A 20,267-nucleotide genomic window follows, 5' to 3' on the forward strand; every position below is an offset into this window, starting at 1 on the left:
AACATTATCCTGTTTTAACCAAAACTTTGTTCAACTAAATGGAAAATACCTACAAATAAATAGACAGGTAAGGTATGAAAGCCGACATGCACTTCTTCTGACAAAAGTCAGGGCAGAAAATAAAATAAACACTCAAAATGCAAACAAGAGTTTCTGGACTCATTCCTCTACTCTATTACTATATCCATCTACAAGTGCAAAAGAAATCTTTGAACAAGTGTTATAGATTCTTCTATGTTTAAAATTATGCAATCAATGTCATACCATCACCTCCTTTGTGGCCTAAAATTCATAAAGAAATCTAATAATTTTGAATAAAACTTACATAAAATTTAGATGAAACAAACATAAAGAATAAAGTCTTTTTTACAGCTATTCAATTCTTAAATTTCTAGGTCATGGTGTGTAGACACTCACAAATATGTTTACCCTGTCACATTCTTAATGTGCCTTTCCCAGACCAAGGCATGTAGAGCACTCACAAATATGGTTTATATTGTCAAGGTCAATAGGAACAAGGTTTTGGGATCACATTGTCAAGGTCAAAAGGAAGAAGTATTTGGAATAACATTATGTCATGTGAAGAAGTTTTTGGGAACACATTTCCAAAGTCAATAGGAAGAAATTTTCATTTTCCTTCATAATAGTTGACAGATGTGCCAAATGTATTTCTGTCAAACAATTACACACAAAACTGTTAGAGTAAGAAGACAAATATAAAACTACGTCTTCAATCCGATAATAATGACCTTTTAATGGCACTTTTAAATATGGTGAATTTGAAATGAAAGTTGACCAGGACTATTACAAATGATAAAAGTTATTTCAAAAAAAAATTTTTTAATGGTATTTTAAAACTTTTGATGATGAGGCAATTTTTTTGGTTTAAAATTGAAAACTGCCTAAATTTATAATCTTGTCGATAATATTTAGATATGGATTAACCCAAAAAGATTTTTGGCTACAAGATAGATTTTACAAAGCTGTAAATGGGAGTAAGATACTTTTTTGGGTAAAGTCTTGGCTAACATCTTCTTTGTTCCACAACTATATATAAAATGACCATTTTAGGTCAAATGTGTCAATTTTGACATGTTTATGACATCACAAGTGACCTTTTTGCACTTTATCAGCCTGTTAATTTATCATTAGAAAAAGCATCATTTTTAAAGGCTTAAATTATTTTACCCTTCCTTTTTAATCAGTTTAATGTTTCAAGACACATAAATACAGGTTTATTCTGCAAAATTAATTCATTTTTGAATTTTGCACCATTTGAATAACATAATCAAAGCTCTCAGTCTATATTGAATGATTTGGCAAGTGAGAATTTAAGCACAATTTGTGACAAAAGATCATTTCTCGTTGTCAAGGTCATACTTCTGTAATAGATCGATTACATGTATGTGTCGTCTGTTACAAAATCATATATATTTCCTGGCTGTTGATACCAGTGAAATGGTTTGGTTCAAGTATTATGTTTAAAAATTTATAACATTTCTGCAAGAGCAGTTCTTATTACAAACCTGTTAAACGGTTTCCTACCAAGCTTAACAGATTTGACAGCTAAAATATTGCTTATCAAACTTATAAAGTTGTGTGCCTTACTAAAATATTGCTGTAACCCTTACACCTGGGGCAAATAAAATACATGCTTTAAAATGAAGTTATAATAAGTCAAAATGAATAGGACAAGGAAAGTATATATAAACTTAAATATCACATGCAAAATACTAAATAAAACTTAAAAGGAAGATGCACAAAACCAATTTGGAGGCTAAATTTCATTCCTAAAGATATACCTATTTATATGGGAAAGTTAATTCTAAGGCTTGCTTGTTGATCTTTGTAACCAGTTTCTACAAAGAGTATAATATTTCTTTTCAGCATGACAAATAAAAAAAAATCAGCTTCCCTCAAAATCATTGTATATTGATTTCTAACATAAGTTATTAACAATAAAAATATAGTATTAAACACTACACACTAAGTTTAATGATTTAAAAAATTACAAAAATTATTGTCATACAAAAATGCCTGAATAATAGAACTTAGAAAAAAAAGAGGGAAAAAATGCCAAACAAGCAAAGCAATAAGTTACTAACAAAAGAAGCAAACAGAGATATTCATCAATCCAATGCTATAACTAAATCATACATACACTGACATGTCAAAATCTATTTTAACAGTTGAACAAAAAAGGGCAAGGTGGATAGACAGATTTGTCACTTTTCTAAAAGTCTGTTTGTTCATGCTTTTTACTGCATTGTAGAAAATATACTTTCTATACATAAACAAGAGGCTCCTATTAACCTGAATCACTCATCTGTAAAAAATTACATAATTGGCAAAATCTTTTGATTAGGCAAATATTGTCTTTTAAGGGAAATAACTATTATACCGAGTTATCCAATGGATTTGGTCATAAAGGCCTTTTTGGTAGATCTTGTATAGCTAATCACAAATTGACAATAGCAAACACATCCATATAAGATGATACTTCTGTTTTATTATACCTCATATTACTTTCTTTCTTCAGTTTTGGTGAGTTCCCTAAAATCTTGTCTAACTCTTGCATAATACTTCCTGACAATTTGGGTACATACTAAAAGAACAAAAAAGAAAGAAAAGGATATCAATAATCATTCAAATATATTGGCTTTGAACTAGCTTTCAGTAACTGTGAGTACTCTCAGATCTGGACTTTGTGTCTTTAGAGTTTTTGTTAGTTGTTTTTGTGCATTGTATTGTTCTGATGAGTTAAGTCCTTTTGAACTGATTTTTCTAGTTTGTTCTTATGTTTTGTTGTTACACCACTGCCCTAGGTTCGAGGGAGGGTTGGGTGCCACATTCTCCATGTGACTGTCAGGAGCCTGTAATTTAGTGGTGGTTGTTTGTTGCTGTATATCATATTTATTTTTTCGTTTATTGTTTTGTACATAAATCAGGCCGTTAGTTATTCTCATTTGAGTTGTTTTACATTTGTTATTTTTGGGCCTTTTATGACTTTTATGCAGTATGGATTGCTCACTTTTGAAGGCCATATGGAGACCTATAGTTGCTAACTTCTATGTCATTAGGTCTCTGGTGGAGAGTTGTCTCATTGCAAACATACCACATCTTCTTTTTTTTCATAACTGTATACCTGTTTCCATTAAGAAGCAATGTTCCGTAATAAACCCTTTTGAGATTTGAAGTGAAATATTTTTTTTAAGACATTATTTACTAAAATTTTCCTGCATCTATAAACATTGATCAAATATTTATAAACAATATAAAAAAATAAATGATCTTGTTAATCACAGTGAGAAGTTTAAGTGGTTAAGAGATTGCTCAGTTTAAACAAAATGCTTTCAGTATCTTATATGTTTGAAGTATATGTACTGTGGATTCATTTATTATCGTGACTATCAACTTTCGTTGATTGAGGAAAACTGGAAGATTCATGGATATTTGATTTCGTGGTTTTGCCAAAGTCTGCATACAAGCCCATAAATTATGTGTACTTTGTTGAGCATTTAAATTTGTGTTTACCTATACCCACGAATTCATGAGAGTGTGTTGTAAATGTGCTGTAAAAAAGACCATGAAAGCAGATTATTCAATTATCAACAGATATAACTTTCTCACTATGTATCTTTTTTCCCACTTTGTGGATTAAAAAAATGAGTATGAAATAATTACCTGTAAAGCCTGAATGTTAAGATAAAGTTGATCTACTGTAGAAGCTCCTAGCAATACACACTGTACATTTTCATTTTTTAATACCCAAGCTACAATACAGATAAGTGATATTTTGTAAACTGAAAGTAGCAAATTATCTCCCTTATTTGAAGCAAAAATATATAGAAATCGTATATTTTTCGAATCAGTGTAATGTAATCTTTCAGATGTCACTGAAGGTTGCAGCTCATCCCCCTATGAAAAAAAAGAACTACAATTTATCTCTTGACATAGTTTTTTTGGACAATGGCTACTTTTGTTAATTAATTTTTTTTCACATCTGTGTAAAAAGTCTTCTAATCCTTAATTATTAGCACGTGTGGTGGAGAGACCTTCAATTGTTCTTTTCACATTTGGTTTTTAATTATTCATTCAAAAAAGCAAGTCCTATTTGCATTTCCTTTGAGAAACAACAAGGGGAATCGATCTTAAATAATTTCAACCCCTGTGTACAATGTCGATAATGATTACATTGGTAACATAATCAGCCATTTCAGCATTCCAACCAACATTAATCAGATGAAGAATAATTCACTGATTATATTGTATGCAATTTCAGATCTATTTTTAGGTCATCCATATGATGCATTAAAACATTGTCCTCATTAGTAGTGGATATACTGCTGATGGGCTAAAATCGTCAAAATATTATAAGGTCTTAAAACATCCATTCATGCTTAAAGTGTACACATTTTTATGACTAACTAAGTTAACAATTATCAATTAAAGACATTAATATTTTTTGCCCATTATTCTCTCTTGTTTACATTTTCCCCCCATTATTCTCTATTCTTTATGCCTATTTTTCTCTATACTTTATTTGTTTGGTCCATTACTCAGTAATAATGGTCCATTATTCTCTATTCTTTATATACCTATCCAGAGTTATATTCTTTCAGAACTAGGTAATTCTTTTGAAGAATCAACCCAGACAATCCCAAATTTCCTACAGTTGGTCTTTCATTTAATCAATCCTGACACCCCTAGGGGATGTTCTACCTCCGGAATAGATTACCTTAGCTGTATTTGGCAAAACTTTTAGGAATTGTGGGTCCTCAATGCTCTTCAACTTTGTACTTTATTTGACCTTTTTCACTTATTTTGATTCGAGCTTCACTGATGAGTCTTTAGTAGATAAAACCCGTGTCTGGCATACAAAATTTCAATCCAGGTATCTATGACGAGTATATACACACACAAGAAAAACCTTAAAATATGTATTATCTATAATGTAAACCCCATCCAGACCCTCATAAATGCCCCTCTAAGGCTAGGGTTGTTAACTTCAGCTTCAGAGTTCCTACTTAAAGATTTTGCATACCTACCTAAAGATAACTGAGATATAGAACATCCTATTTGTCTGCTATTATGACTGCCACTCTAAAGCTACAGGTAGGCTTGTTAACCTTCTGCCTTTAAATACATACCTAATGCTAACTGTGACATAGAACATCCTAATCTGTCTGCTATAATGGCTGCCTCCCTTAACTTGGCCTGTTGTCTTCTTCCCTCCTCACCCAAAATTTTGTCTTTAAACCATGAATAACCCTATTCATAGAAAATTAATAAAATTATTTCATGATCATACATTTGAGTTTAGTAATTTAACAGAGAATACTATATTATCTTGGCTTTTAATGGTTTCACTGATTTTTTAATTGTGGTTTCACAATTGTAATTGCTTGTAGATGTCAGCAAGCCTTACAAGTCCACAAACTACAGACTATCATGAGTGGTTGAGACACACCTTTTATTTATGTATAATATTTATCATTAACCTTTTACTTATAATGATTAAAAGAATAACCATCAATTATAATTTTAAAACTAGGCATTCTAGAGATGATGCAAGCATACTTTCTTTTGAGTGGCCTATTTTATTTCATTCTTCAAAGTAATATCCCATTAAATGATGAGAATAAATTTTACATAATGTTGTCCATATTAGATGAAAAACAGGGTCAGATGATGATATCTGAAAGTTAACTGTCTAAGCCAACTTCATGCCAAAACTACTTACAAATTAAATTCCCCCTCCCCCAACAATTCAAGTTCAGCAAGATTTAATTCCTTTTTGTGCAGGTATTGTGTTCCACTATTTAAATATTTTGCTTTTTTTTTTAAATAATGTAAATCAAATAAATTTCATGAGCTATTTATTTTTGGCAAGTAGTCCAATAACATGAATATAAAGAGTCAAGAATATATAAAATGTGGGTCGGAGTTTTTATACAAAAACATAAACAAAGTTAGAAAATCACATAAATAAATCGCCACTAAATCTGCTAGAGAGGGCTTAACATAGAAAGAATTATTTAAGAAAATAGAAAGTAGTTTAAAGTATTCCTCACAACCAAACTTTCCTGAGTACCCGTTATTGAATTTTAATGGTTAAAGTCCCACAACTCTGGAATATAAAATCAGAAAATTCTTAAAATCAAAAAGTACCTTACTTTTACAAATTCCAACAATTGTGTAAAGTATCAAGTAAAAACAACTGAGTTTTACTGTGCACAATGCTGTTTGTTTGTTTATTCCACTTTTTTGCTAGAGGTATAGGGAGGGTTGAGATCTCACATAACATGTTTAACCCCATCCGATTTTGTGCCTGTCCCAAGTCAGGAACCTATAGCCTTTTTTAGTCTTGTGTGTTTTTTTTATTATGTTCATTTTTATGTTTCGGAGTTTAGTGTAGCGTCCATTTCTCTGAACTAGGAAACATTATTGTTTAGGGGCCAGCTGAAGCCCATCCCCAGTGAGGGATTTTCTAGCTGTGTTGAAGACCAATTGATGGCCTTGGGATGATTTCTTTTTTTTTTGTTCATGTTGTGGTCTCTTAGACTCACTCAATTAAGTGTACAAAATGTGAAAAATTATCTCAAATCTAAAAGTCAAAGTCTTCTGACTTTGAAATAAAACACCAGAAAAAAAATTAAAATCTAAAGGGAGTTTCTTTTAATCAATCTAAATAACAGCATAAAGTTTTGAGTAAATCAATCTAATTGTACGCTAATTAGTTTTTGATATGTGAAAAATTGCCCTAAATCTGATGGTCAAAGTCCTGTATCTCTGAAACAACAGACCAAATCAAACATTATCAAAAACAAGAGAGTTTCCTTCCATCAATCCTAATGTTGTGTTAAAATTTCATAAGAATTGGTTAAAGCAAATTTCAATTATTGTATGAAAGATTGACATACAGAAAAAATGGACAAATCTTTTTTTCCAAGCTTGAACCAGTTTATTTTTAAATCAGAAACAAAATATATAAATTAAAATATGCCTGTATATAAAAGTCAGTTTTAGAGAATCTTACCTTCAAAGCTGCTCTGGAATAAATCGGTACACCATCATCATATTTCCCTGTCAGTATACCACCTGCCAGTGGTGACCAGGTTATGGTACCAACACCTAGGGAAACAAATTAACATTGGCTGTATATCATATTTGTTTTTATTTAATTGTTTTGTACATAAATCAGGCTGTTAGTTTTTGTTTTTGGAGTTGTTCAACATTTGTCATTTTAGGGCCTTTTATAGCTAATGCTATGCAGTATGGGTTTTGCTCATTGTTGAAGGGCATACAGTGATCTATAGTTACTAACTTCTAACTTGGAGTTCAGTATTTTTGTTATTTTACTTTCTACATAATGTTGGAAAGTTGCTCAAACCAAAGCAACTAAGTTAGTTTTTTTAGTTTGATGATTTACATATTTTTAATGTGAAAAGTTTGAGTTGATCAGTCAAAAAAATTATCTTATATGACAAATACGCGTTTCCTTTGTTTCCCAAAATTGGTCACCTTTTAGAATCAAGTTTTCACTAAAAATTTGTTGTGGATTATGTCATTTCTGAGTACAGAAATAGATCATCTACTGTTAAATTTGCTTGATGATAAATGAGATATTAGCAAAAAAGTTTTAATGCTTGAAAATTTGTGTGTAAAATATAAAATGGTGATGTTGGAGAGAAGACAACATACAATTTTCAACAATAGAAACGTGTCTTATGCAATACGTCAAACTCAAAATCTGCATAGTCTAGACGAAGATGTGATTTCCTTACAATGCGAGGTGACAACCCATACCTATTTTCTGATAGAGTTCTGGCATTTGTAGTTCTACCTTCTCTCTTTGTAGCAAGTGATATTCAGCTTGCTCAGCTATTGGAGGGATCTGGTTAAATTGACGAGCTACAGAATAGGCCTCCATTATCTCTGTTGGGGACCAACGTGATGTACCCCAGTACATAGCCCAACCTTGGTTTATCACATATGTGAAAGCCCGAACAATTTCTAAAAGAAAAATACAGCAGTTAGATTAATAATAATTAATTTCACTCACAACAAAAATACAGTGTTCTCCCCAGGCCGTTTTAGCGCTGCGGTATTCAGCGCAATCGCAATTTTCCGCTGTTCTATTGAACTGAGCACAGTGCTATCCAAATCAATCATGTCGCTATATTTTTTTTTCGATTTATTTATTTTTTTTAAAAATTTTCCACTTATCTTTTACTTCGATCACATGATCGTCTGGTTTACTATTTCTGAATGTATTTGCATAGTATAAAGTAACATTGCGGGACCAGTTTAATAAATTTTACAAAATGGCGTCTTTGCAAGATCAAAATAAACAAAGAAATCAACATTATCATCAATTTTTTTAATTAAAAAGAATATAAAGAAGCAAATATGAATGGAATAAGCATGAACAAGATGAAATAAATTGACCCCTTTACCGACAATACTCACAAAATTGTTTTACGAACTTTGATTAAACAATTAATTTAAACAACGATTAAATTGGCTTCAATGTGCAAGTCTTTGAAGTATTAATTATCACCTAATCGAACTAATAAATGATTAATCAGCAATACTACAGTAATGAATTTTACCATTTGAAAACAATTGGGGGGATATGATTAGAAAAGCAAACCCCCAAATCGATATTACATGTACATGATGTAGACTTGAGAAATTCACTTTCCTCAATGTCCAGCACAGGCACTTGTTTCTATCCATGGGAAGGTCAACTATCCATATGTAATTACATATGGATTGTCGACCTTCCCATAGATAGAAACAAGTGCCTGTGATGTCCAGCTTGGGAGAAGCCATACGAATGTAATAAAATGGTGATCAGAAAAATGAGAAATCATATTCATAATGTTCTAAAATGTCAACTCCTGTCAAACATCATTAGGTTAATAGTACACTGCTCCAGTGGGTTACAAAACCCAACACAGAAAATGACAATGACATAATTGTCAATGTGGGTCCTACATACTATATCACCTGTTAAGAAATTTTCACATCACCAGTGTGGTGTTGACCCTTCATGGAATTTATTTCTGTACTTATTTTTGCTTGATTATCTAAATTTACAATGGAGATAAAAAAATGATTCTTCATCTATTTTCAAACAATAACATTTACAAACAAATGGGTAACTACCATCAAGACAACATTACAAGAGCAAACATAAGCAGCATATTGTATTAAAACATCATAATAAACCCATTACAAACGAACTGCGCGCCGCGACAAAGTTACTGAGAATAGTCGAAAATCATGCGCTTACCACAGCGCTATCAAAAAATCCTGGGGAGAACACTGAAAATAATAATAAAATAAATTAAAAAAATATCATTTGATGCATTTCCATTTTATACATGCATGCATAAATAACATCTCTCAACAATATGGGCATTTCAGCAGGAGCATAGAATTACCATTACGTTGAAATTCAAAGAACTACCTGGCTTAAACCATGGATAATTTTGCTCGTGGAACATTTTTTACAACAAAAAGTAAGTTCATTTAGATAATATCAGTATAGTTTTGAAATTTTGCAAGCGACAAGAGTCTGTGAAACTGCATATGAATATGGAAAAAAAATTATATAAGTAACTTTTACACCCATGAAGATAAAGCAAGTTGAATATTCTTCAGAAAGAAATACAAATGCATAGGATGCACATAGATATATTACAAATAAATCTGCACCTGTTCAGCCCATGGCTTCCAAAACGGTCATATATTCCGGACTTGACCGAAATTTAAATAAAAAGTCCGGCTGCTCTCAGCCTCAGACGGTCAAATATCATAGGTTTGCCACTTTTTGTTATTCAAGGCATTTTCATAAAACGGTCATTTCACTTTTTTTTACAAACTATCGATCAGTAAAAATGTCCGTTTGGGCATTATAATTTATAATTGTGGCAATCTATTTCACAAAGATATTTGGTCATATTTGGGTTTAATTAAACAGATGCAGCATATTTCATACTTTGAAGTGTCTCAGTTAGTCTAATCCTCTGGGTACATAAATGCAGGCCTTGGTACATCAATAAAAAGTAGAAAAAAAACATTTGTTCTTTTATTTAAATCAAAGCACTGTAAGCGCTGTAGACAGTTAACCAAAAACCAAGGCAAACGTAATGATGAAAACTGTGGCAATGTTGTTTCAATTTTTTTTTAAGATTTGAAAGAACAAACATTAAACATTCGTATATTGTACATTTATGTTCATTAAATGAATTGATTATTAAGGCAAATTAATTAATATTTCATCAAGGTTTTCAAAAGCAACTCATATATCAATGTAAATGACCCCCATCTTCACCCCCAAGTGCATGATGTTACTCCATACCAAGTTTGGAATAAAATGACAGGTGATTATAAAACAGTTGGTCAAACATTCTCGGGCTTTACACTGCTTGAAAGATTTATATGTTTTCTTTAAAGTGAGCCATAAATGAAAATTATTATAGGCCCAGAAATAATTTAATAAGCAAAGTAAATTCAATAATCTAGACTCATTTTTTGGATCAATTTTTTTTTATAATAAACAAGAAATAATTGTAACAAGATGCCGTTACGAAGTCTCCCAAACAAAGCCCCCATAATTCGTCATTCCCATGGTCTCCTGACATTGGGCAAAGTCCAGTTCATATTGGTTTGGTCTAGTAAAGTGATATGCATATGTGACACCAAGGAGATTGACCCTGTATGTCATTCAAATCTTTTTGAAATGATGAACAGGAATAAATATGGTTTAGGTGTGGGTATCTCGACTGTTTACAAGTTCTCAAACAGGAGGGGATGGGGTGACCCAAGGGACTCCCCCTATATTTCATTTGATTTGTTATATTGTCCCATATATGAATACATATGGTTTAGGGGTGGGGATCTCGACCATTTCCAAGTTCTCAAATAGGAGGGGGTGGGGTGACCCCAGGGACTCCCCCTATATTTCATTTGATTTGTTATATTGTCCCATACATGAATACATATGGTTTAGGGGTGGGGATCTTGACCATTTCCAAGTTCTCAAACAGGAGGGGGTGGGGTGACCCGATGAACTCCCCATATATTTCATTTGATTTGTTATATTGTCCCATGCATGAAAATATATAGTTTAGGGGTGGGGATCTTGACTGTTTACAAGTTCTCAAACAGGAGGGGCGGGGGTGTCCCCAGGGACTCCCCTATATTCCATTTGATTTGTTTTATTGTCCCATACATAAATGTATATGGTTTAGGGGTAGGGATCTCAACCATTACCAAGTTCTCAAACAGGAGGGGTTGGGGTGACCCCAGGGACTCCCCATATATTTTCATTTTATTTGTTATATTGTCCCATACATGAATATATATGGTTTAGGGGTGGGGATCTCGACCGTTTACAAGTTCTCAAACAGGAGGGGGTGGGTGACCCCAGGGACTCACTCTATATTTCATTTTTGATTTGTTTAATTGTCCCATACATGAATATATATGGTTTAGGGGTGGGGATCTTGACCATTTCCAAGTTCTCAAACAGGAGGGGGTGGGACGACACTGGGGACTCCCCCAAATTATTTTCATTTGATTTCTTTTATTGTCCCATTCAAGTATATATATTGTTTAGGGGTGGGGATCGCGACGGTTTACAAAATAAGAGTACATTTTCAAATTGAAGGGGGTTGGGATGACCCCAAGGGACTCACCCTATATTTTGGTTGATTTTTTGTATTGTCCTGTTCTCATTACTGAAGACTGCATGTGTCTATTACCTACTGTTTTTGAGAAATAGTCATTTGAAAATTAAAAAAAATAAAATCCCATAGGGTTCTATAGTAAACCCCTCCCTTCTTCAGGCCCCTCCAAATACCCCTAAATAGACCCCAATGCACAAACAAAAGATAAATGGCTCCGCTAGACATGTTAGTCTAAAATTTTATGAAACCCTAAGTAAATCTGACAAACGGCCAAAGTTGTCTTCTTAGACGGTTTGAGTGGATTCGGTCCGACTTATCTCTGGGACGAGTTGTCCACATTACTTAAAACATCCCATTAACGTCGATTTCCGCATCTGTTTTCATGACCTCGTTTCATTCACAAAATAACAACAACATTATTTGGCAAGATAAGTTAGAAATTACCACCCACTTATATAACTTTATTTCCTCTATCATAGAGATTTGTTGTACATGAACAATATTCCTGCGCATTTTGCCATTTGGGAAATATAAACGACTTGTAATTACCGATTTTCGGCGATGAAATATTTCATACAATTGTTCTTTGACATCGTAGCTAAAAGCACAGGGGATAATTAACTACGTACGGATTTCTACTGAGCACTACTTCCTATGTGCAACTTCAAAAGTTTTGGGTAGTTCGACGATCATTTAAGGTTTTTCTGGTCATATTTTTTGTATTCCAGAAATAAAAGTATTAAAAAAATGTCCAATTAGTTATAAATAACATAATAGCCAGCTAGATAATAACAATGGCACGTATTTCAGCATTTATTGGGTAGAACACAAATCTAGGGTGCTCGCATAAGGCAGCTTAACTGCCTAAAAACAACAAGCTGTCAAACAATTATCCCTTCAATAAGTAATATTGAAACCATAAATCATTCACTGATTACAGGTCATTACCTTTGATGAGAGACCTTAGCTTGTCTTAATAAATAGAATTGATGATGCATAACAATGGACATAAAGGTGATCAGATAAACGAGGTCAAACATGTAAGCGAGTATGGAACAACATCCTATTTAATTACGCTTTGTAGATATTATTGTAAATGAGCATTCAGTTTTAAAAAAATATCCTTAGATTTTAAAATAATTCTTCAAATAAGAATATTTATAAATGAATTCGAATTTGTATGATATTCATTTTTATATTTAAAAACACTGTACATCGTGTTAAATACTGGGGTACCTAAGGGTATTCAAAGTTATTTTCTTACATTTCAGCGGGTTGCATCTAATTAATTTAGTCTAAAAGATTGAAATTATAAGAAATGCGTTAATAAATATGATTTGATGAAAAATTTGAAAAGGTTTTAAACGAATAATCGTCAGAACCACGTTGTTTGAACTAGTACATGTGTGTGCATGTGTCTATTGTCTATTGTGCACTGGTGGGAAATTTAATTATGCATCTTAATTCTTCAATAATGCTAAAAATATCATTGATACCTTTATCTTAAGTTCATTTCGAGTATTTTCATGAAGAAATTACTTGAAAAGGCTATTAACTCAATCGTAAACATACACGGATATTACGTATCTGTCTCTGATCCATGATTTACCATTGTCAAGTCAACATCCGGCATTAGGAAAATGTGATTTTAAAAACGAAAGTAAAGTTTTGACAATGTTATTTTGCACAAATAAAGAGTCTAAAGCGGAATTAGGCAGAATTAGTACGCTGATGTTGAACACTTCGAATGCTGCACTTTCAATTTAACACTTTACGTCAGAACATCAAATTTATACCAAAGTAAAGTTTAATATCATTTTAATGTCAATCATTGGTTAACTGATTATCATAATTGCCTAATTTACTAAGTCTAAAGGGATTTAAAATCGAGATAAGATATGAAATGTCCGGCTGGCTCAAACAATTTTTGGAAGCCCTGGTTCAGCCTGGTAAAAGTTGAACTTTGTAGGTTCATGTGACATTTTGGAGAGAAAAAATATTCGCGTCAACTTTTGAAAGAAATGAATGCTGTTGTGTTGATTCTTCGTTCTTGGATTTTATCTTATTTATTTTATGAACATTTTAATGTATAGAACAGTTATTAGAAAAACAAAAAAAGTGAAGCAAGATGTGTTTTTTTTTCATTTTGAGTGTCCATGAAAAGTTCTGAGGCAAAAACTTAGATTTATCGATGTAAATTCAATTCATTGTCCTTTAAATTATAGTTTTTTTATTGGTTTGCACGAGAGGGTAACATTCAAAACATTGTTTCCCTCTGAGCCATGGGATAGAGTAAATTATCTCCCTCGTATTAGCTACAAAATTGCTAATTCAGAATTTTTCCCATTTATAAAGGACATAACTTGAGAACGGTGAAAGTGAAGCCTGCCAAATTCAAACAAAAGTAAAGTTAGAGTGGAAACGACAAACTCAGCAATTTTTTTCATTTATAAAGGAACATAACAGGTGGTAAGGCAAATTAAAGTTAGACCATGGAAACCAATTTTTGGATGTACTGACATACAGATGAAAAAGGGGAAGTGGGCACAATAAAACTATTTAATTATTTTATTTTAAATTGCTTTTTCTTAAAAACCTGTCCTACGAATTTTCTTTTAAAATCATATGTTATCAACACTAAAACTTCTGTTTAGTTTTTTATTTTGAAAATTATAGGGGGTTACAGAATTTGTGTATGCAGTATAAATCATCCAAGTGTCCCATTATATCTATGAAAGAAGCAAGCCAAGTGTTGAATATAGCTCTTTTGACCCTATGGGTCAGGTGAGCTAAAAACTGCCAATTAGAACACCCTACACATACCTTCCATTGGAGTGTGTGAGTCTGGTCTGTTAGCAAATACTATATCTACATAATCTAACTGAAGTCTTACTAATGAAGATTTTAAACCTAAAATATAAAAAGTGATAGAAATTGAATTACTTCATGTACATGTATCAACACTAACACCTCATAGTTAACAACAATGAATCAAAGCGTGAAATTACTGAAAAATGCATTTGAGGCAACATTCTGTATGTGCCTGTTCCAAGTCAGGAGCCTGTATTTCAGTGGTTGTTGTTTGTTGCTGTATATCATATTTGTTTTTCGTTCTTTGTTCCATACATATATCAGGCCGACAGTTTTTTCTTTTGAATTGTTTTACATATGTCATTTTGTGGCCTTTTATTGCTGACTATGTGAAATTGGTTTTGCTTATTGTTGAAGGCCGTACGATGACCTATAGTTGTTAACTTCTATGTCATTTGGTCTCTGGTGGAGAGTTGTCTCATTGGCATTCATACCGCATCTTCTTATTCTTATATATAATGCAAAATGAATGCAAGTTTGTGTCATCAAAATAATTTCAAGTTTTCTCTGTCAAGTCTGTTGTATTCAACAGATCATTATTATGGTAAAAGTCTTATAATCCATATTCATGTCAACTACCTGCATCACAACAGGAAAAAAATTAATTAAGTAATTTTGTGAAACTTTGATAGGTTTAAAGTTGAATATGCTGTTGTTTGCTATAATTTTTGGTAATCTATGTATTTCAGATAAAGGTCCCAGCCCTAGAATGGTGAAAGTAAGCATGCTAACAAAGACCAAATCTAAAATTGTTCACCAGATGGATTAATGATCAGAAAACATTTAAATTTAACATCATTTTATTAATAAATAAGTCAAATAAACCTCATAAATCCAAACTATAATTCTATTAAAATCAGATCATAGTAAATTATACAGTCACAGTTAGCCCCGTTCTTCCTCCTTTATAACAATCAACCACAGACTCAAATTTAATCAGTTAGACCACCAGACCCCTCATTACAAATTTTCATGTAGTAATTAATCTAAAACAATTGCTGTTGGTGCAGGGATCAATATATAAGTTTTTTTATGATAAAAAATCCTAAAACTTTCAGAAGTTTGCTAATATAAAGAAGAGAACTGATATAAAATAATTCAACGAGCATAATAATTTGTGCTCGATTCAATAAACTGTGATCTCACCTTCAATAATATGTTTTCGTGACAAACCCTTTTCTGTTTCTGCTCTGAAATGAAATTAGCAAAAACAAAAAGTTATTCCCATTTTCAACTTCTTCTGGTATAACATTAAGACCAAAGTTATATACTGTGGTTTCATTATTTTTCGTGGGATACCAATTTTCCTGAATTTGTGGATGAAGGTGAACCACAAATTTAAGTGTTTTTTTAGGGAATGTATGCAGACTTCAGCAAAACCATAAAATCAAATATCCAAGTAAATAAAATGTTTCCTCAATCCACAAAAATTGGTGCCCACAAGAATAAATTAATCCACAGTACTCATCATCAATGGTACTTTTTAACTTGACTATGTAAATAATATGACTAACTTTTCATGGTCTACAATACAGAAAAGATTTCTCACTGATTTTTCATTAAAATTTTGACTCTAGGACAATTTAGATATGCACTATCGAAATATGCAAAAACAAAATATACCTTCACAGTGTATTCTTTATGCAACATAGTCGTGCAACTATTTCCGCTGTACACTAAACCACTACACAAATTCATTGAAGATAGGAAAGTAAACAGTCTTTATTTGCCTCGAATCTTATGTCCCCAAGTATATTTCGTGTGCTTAAATATACAACAGGTTTGTTTTCCTTTGCAAATAGTTTCAATTTCATGTAAAGGATTTGATAATGTAAGTGGTTTTTCCGCAAATTTGGGATAATTGTCATTAGCAACATTTAGAAAACCAGTAAAATTTGGAAGAATTATTATCTGTCCTTGCTACTGTATTGTATGCCTTTAAGATCTCTGTATAGTGAAGAGTTTAAAGTGAGTTTGTTATTAGTTTTAAATCTATCTATTTGGATATTGTTTCATTTTCAGCTAATATTTATCTTGAATTACTTTCCACCTCAGTATAGTTTTAACTTACTTTCCACACCATTATACTTTTAAAGTCATATGGAACTTCAAATTTAAAAAAAATGTTGAATATGTTTTTTTTATACTCGAATGTCTAAGTTTTTCTATAAAACAAGTGTACGAAAACTTTCTTGTAAAAGAAAATCCTTTATGTTATCAAAATATTCAAAAATGTACTGCTATTGAATTATTGTCGTCCCGTACACTAATTTGTTGATATTTTCCCGTATGCAGTGACCTTAACTACAAGACCTCTCGTTAGAACTTTGACCACCCCAAAGCGCAAGTGCGAGGGGAAAACCATGATGAAAGAATGTAAACAAACCTGCACTTGAAGGTAAATAGTAATAACTGATTCTAAAAGAACAAATTTAATACAACAAATCATTTAACAACTTTTAAGGAAAATTTAATTAACAAATGGGAAAGCATGAAAAAAATGTCATGGCTCTATCTATTCACTTATTTGTCAAGTTTTCCACATGCTCTGTGTTGATTGTAAACTTCAGCAACACAACGAAAGCTTGCGATCAACACTTAGTGAATGAAATATTATTTGTCTATAATACGTTATAAGATTCTTAATAAATATAAAAATTGTGCATACATGACTTAGTTTAGTATATATGCATTCATTGGTTCAATAATTTCGATAACATTAAAATTACAAGAAACTCGTTTCATATGACTTTAACTTACTTTCCACCCCAGTATAGTTTTGTTGATATGATGTAGCTTGACCTTCTCCAGGTTTTCTTTTTCAGTATTTTTCCCAACAGGATTTCTGCCCTGAAATAGTAAAATAAGAATATTTAGAATGAAGCTTATCTAGGACAATTGAAATCTTATGAGAAGGCTACTGATTATATTTTCTTCTTGCACTTTCATAACTTTGGTTATTCTTTCCCACAATGTATATAACAGAAGAAAATGACATTTATTAAAGTTGAGGATTATTACACTTTTCCTGGCATTATAGTGTAACCATTGTTGAACTTAAGAGGGCAGATAATACAAATGAAATTGATGTATTCTAGTGTATAGTGCTTTCAGTCTTGTTTGGCCTGCTTCAATCTGTGCCTATTTTCAAATCTATAAATGATCATATGTCCTGAATGGGAAAAGTGAAAATAGTCAATATCAAACTGGACCCCTGTTTTGTCATCAGTAACAACATATAGAAATTTGAAAGCATTTACAGTGCATAAGTAATTGCATGGAAACAACGTTAAGTGCCATTTTAAAATCTACCAACGACCATTACTCCAGAACAGTAAAACAAAAAATGTTCAATACATGTATCATGAATACTGAAAACAATGGCTTTATATTGATCACATACAATATTATACTATAGACAAAATTTAGTGAAATATTGACAACTTACCACCAACTAATATTGTTTGGCATTATTGTTCACTTTGTGTGTGTCAATTTTTTCTCTGTAACTGTGGTTCTACTTACTTTCCAGCTGCATACACCTCAGCTGTGTCAAAGAAATTAATTCCACTTTCATATGCCAAGGTCAAAATCTCTTCAGCCATCTGAATTATAAAACTTACTTTAGGTAATACTAAATAAAATTGGTTTCTTTGAATTTGGCAAGGTAATATAACATATTGGACTAGACACTTTATAAAATAATAATAAACAAAAAGGTGGGGAGATTTTGAGTCACACTTATATTCATTGTAACCCCAATCACAATGTTTCAGTGAAGCAAGGGCACTAACTCTAAAACAGAAATTGTAAAATGAACCATAACCTTTTCTCACATATATCAATAGTCCTGAATTATTTGAAATTCTGTAATAAAAATTTGTTCTGAAATCATAAAACAGATATATGGTTACTGAGAACCTATTGTCAGCCTTATCACTTCTCACCTCTTTATTACAGTATGCAGTTTATTATTTAACTTCAGTGTCAGTTCTTTCACTTTGAATTCTGAGTTATTAAAATGTTTCAACTTTGATTCCTTTTTGTTCTAACATGGAAATAGACGTATCACTCAATATCAGTACTTACATCATCTGTTATCTGACCTCCAAAGGTCACCCATGTTCCTGGAAAAAAAAATTATAAAGAGGTAACAGAAAAACATTGTTAACATATCAATTTAGTGTTGATGTTTTTAATTTAGGAAAAATATGTTGACATCAGATCTTATGATATCACTGTTAAATTAAATCACAGTAACTGTCTTAATTTTGAGAGATAAAGATTGATTTTATAGGGTGAGGAAACTTGTCCACTGCTGAAAAACTGAAGATGTGTGTTTCTACTTTGTCCAGAAAATATTGTGCAATGCATGTTAAGAAAACAACAATGAATCTTTTTTCTAATTTATTCTAGTAATAAGATTTCTATCTTATAATGATCTCTACAATAGTTTATTTTCTATACTAAATTGTTTCACTACTCAACTGAGAGAGATTTATAGTTAACTGTATGGTATAAAATTCCAAAAAATTTGACAAAGTTATTGATGTCTAAATATTGTTTAACCACAGACTGAACTTAAATGTTGATGACCATGAGGCTGACTGAAAGTAGGATTGCTATGTCTCCCCTTTGCAACAACTCAGGCTCGACAAAAATAGTAAGAAATCCTTGGTCATATACATGATATATCTTCTTGAAGTCTGATTTTTTCTTATTCAAATTATTGCAACAGGTAAACACATTACTTGTATTAATAAGATAAGTATATTAATATGTCATTGATTGAATGTTAAATATTATAGTGGCCAGTTTGCATTGGTAAATCAATCTACAAATTTATTAGTACACTCAGGCACCATTGTGTGCAACAAGAGCAACATAATATAGTATACAAAATAATAAATTGGTCAATTAATATTACAAATAAAAAACAACGCAACCCTTTTATCATTACAGGTGAAAAAGATGTTTTCAGAATTTGTGAAATAAGTTCAGGATAGTACTAGCGTAGAATAAAATTTTAAAGATAGATTATTAATAGTAAAGGAAGCCTGAATACCCAGAGAGAACTATCAACTTTTGACAGGAAAACTGGCAATTCTTGTCAATAAAGATCAGAGTCAAATACATCTGCCTCCGTGTTGACAGTCTGGTTATCACTGTTGAAGTACTTAGATCAATAGACTATTTTCATATTACCGACATTAGACTCCGGATTATATAAATTTTTCGACAGGTTACCTTCTCTGTGGGGAGAACATCCATGTACTCGTTCATGTAAAAGCAACCAAAAGAAGTAAAATCAAACATATAATCGGTGCAATTTGGGGGGAAAGTTTACTGTTTTCTGATTATTTTGTCGTTTATAGAAAATATGAAACAGATAAATTTCCGCCCAAATTGTACCTATTGTAAGCTTGATTTTACTTCTTTAAGTTGCTCTTACTTGACCAAGTACCAGGATGTCCTACCCACTGAGTCAAATGTCGGTTATATGAACATAGTCTATTGGCCCAATGCTACATTGTCTAATAACAGATTAGAGAGAACAAAAGTGCAATTATAGCAGCTTGTTCTTGCAAAAAAAATGAGCATCCTTCAGTCTTTAAGTTGTTTTCTCTGCAGTACAATGATATAACACATGTCAATAGATTGCAGATAAACTATTTGTACAGGCTAGTAAATTGC

The 20,267-nt window shown here is 31.8% G+C and overlaps 1 protein-coding gene across 39 annotated transcripts in view; it reads right to left on the reverse strand.

Moving 5' to 3' along the window:
* The window catches only part of LOC127720582 (voltage-gated potassium channel subunit beta-2-like), a 64,193-nt gene that overhangs the window by 11,859 nt on the left and 32,067 nt on the right, over window positions 1-20,267 (reverse strand). For 37 of the 39 annotated variants that reach the window (XR_007990881.1, XM_052227205.1, XM_052227206.1 and 34 more), the window contains 11 exons: window positions 18,663-18,700; window positions 18,099-18,178; window positions 17,334-17,423; window positions 15,720-15,763; window positions 14,526-14,612; window positions 7,810-8,016; window positions 7,040-7,134; window positions 5,151-5,271; window positions 3,685-3,773; window positions 2,517-2,605; window positions 1,803-1,859 (listed from right to left, as the gene is read on the reverse strand). Coding sequence is in view for 38 of the 39 variants with exons in the window: in XM_052227205.1 (XP_052083165.1) it covers window positions 1,826-1,859; window positions 2,517-2,605; window positions 3,685-3,773; window positions 5,151-5,271; window positions 7,040-7,134; window positions 7,810-8,016; window positions 14,526-14,612; window positions 15,720-15,763; window positions 17,334-17,423; window positions 18,099-18,178; window positions 18,663-18,700 (974 nt within the window). In the remaining variant the exon portion in view is untranslated. Of the gene's footprint in view, window positions 1-264; window positions 283-1,802; window positions 1,860-2,516; window positions 2,606-3,684; window positions 3,774-5,150; window positions 5,272-7,039; window positions 7,135-7,809; window positions 8,017-14,525; window positions 14,613-15,719; window positions 15,764-17,333; window positions 17,424-18,098; window positions 18,179-18,662; window positions 18,701-20,267 lie in introns of all 39 variants that reach the window. The other 2 variants (XM_052227208.1, XM_052227209.1) reach the window with 2 other exon arrangements.

The sequence above is a fragment of the Mytilus californianus genome, unplaced genomic scaffold, assembly GCF_021869535.1.
Source record: "Mytilus californianus isolate M0D057914Y unplaced genomic scaffold, xbMytCali1.0.p SCAF_11, whole genome shotgun sequence".
NCBI lineage: Eukaryota > Metazoa > Mollusca > Bivalvia > Mytilida > Mytilidae > Mytilus > Mytilus californianus.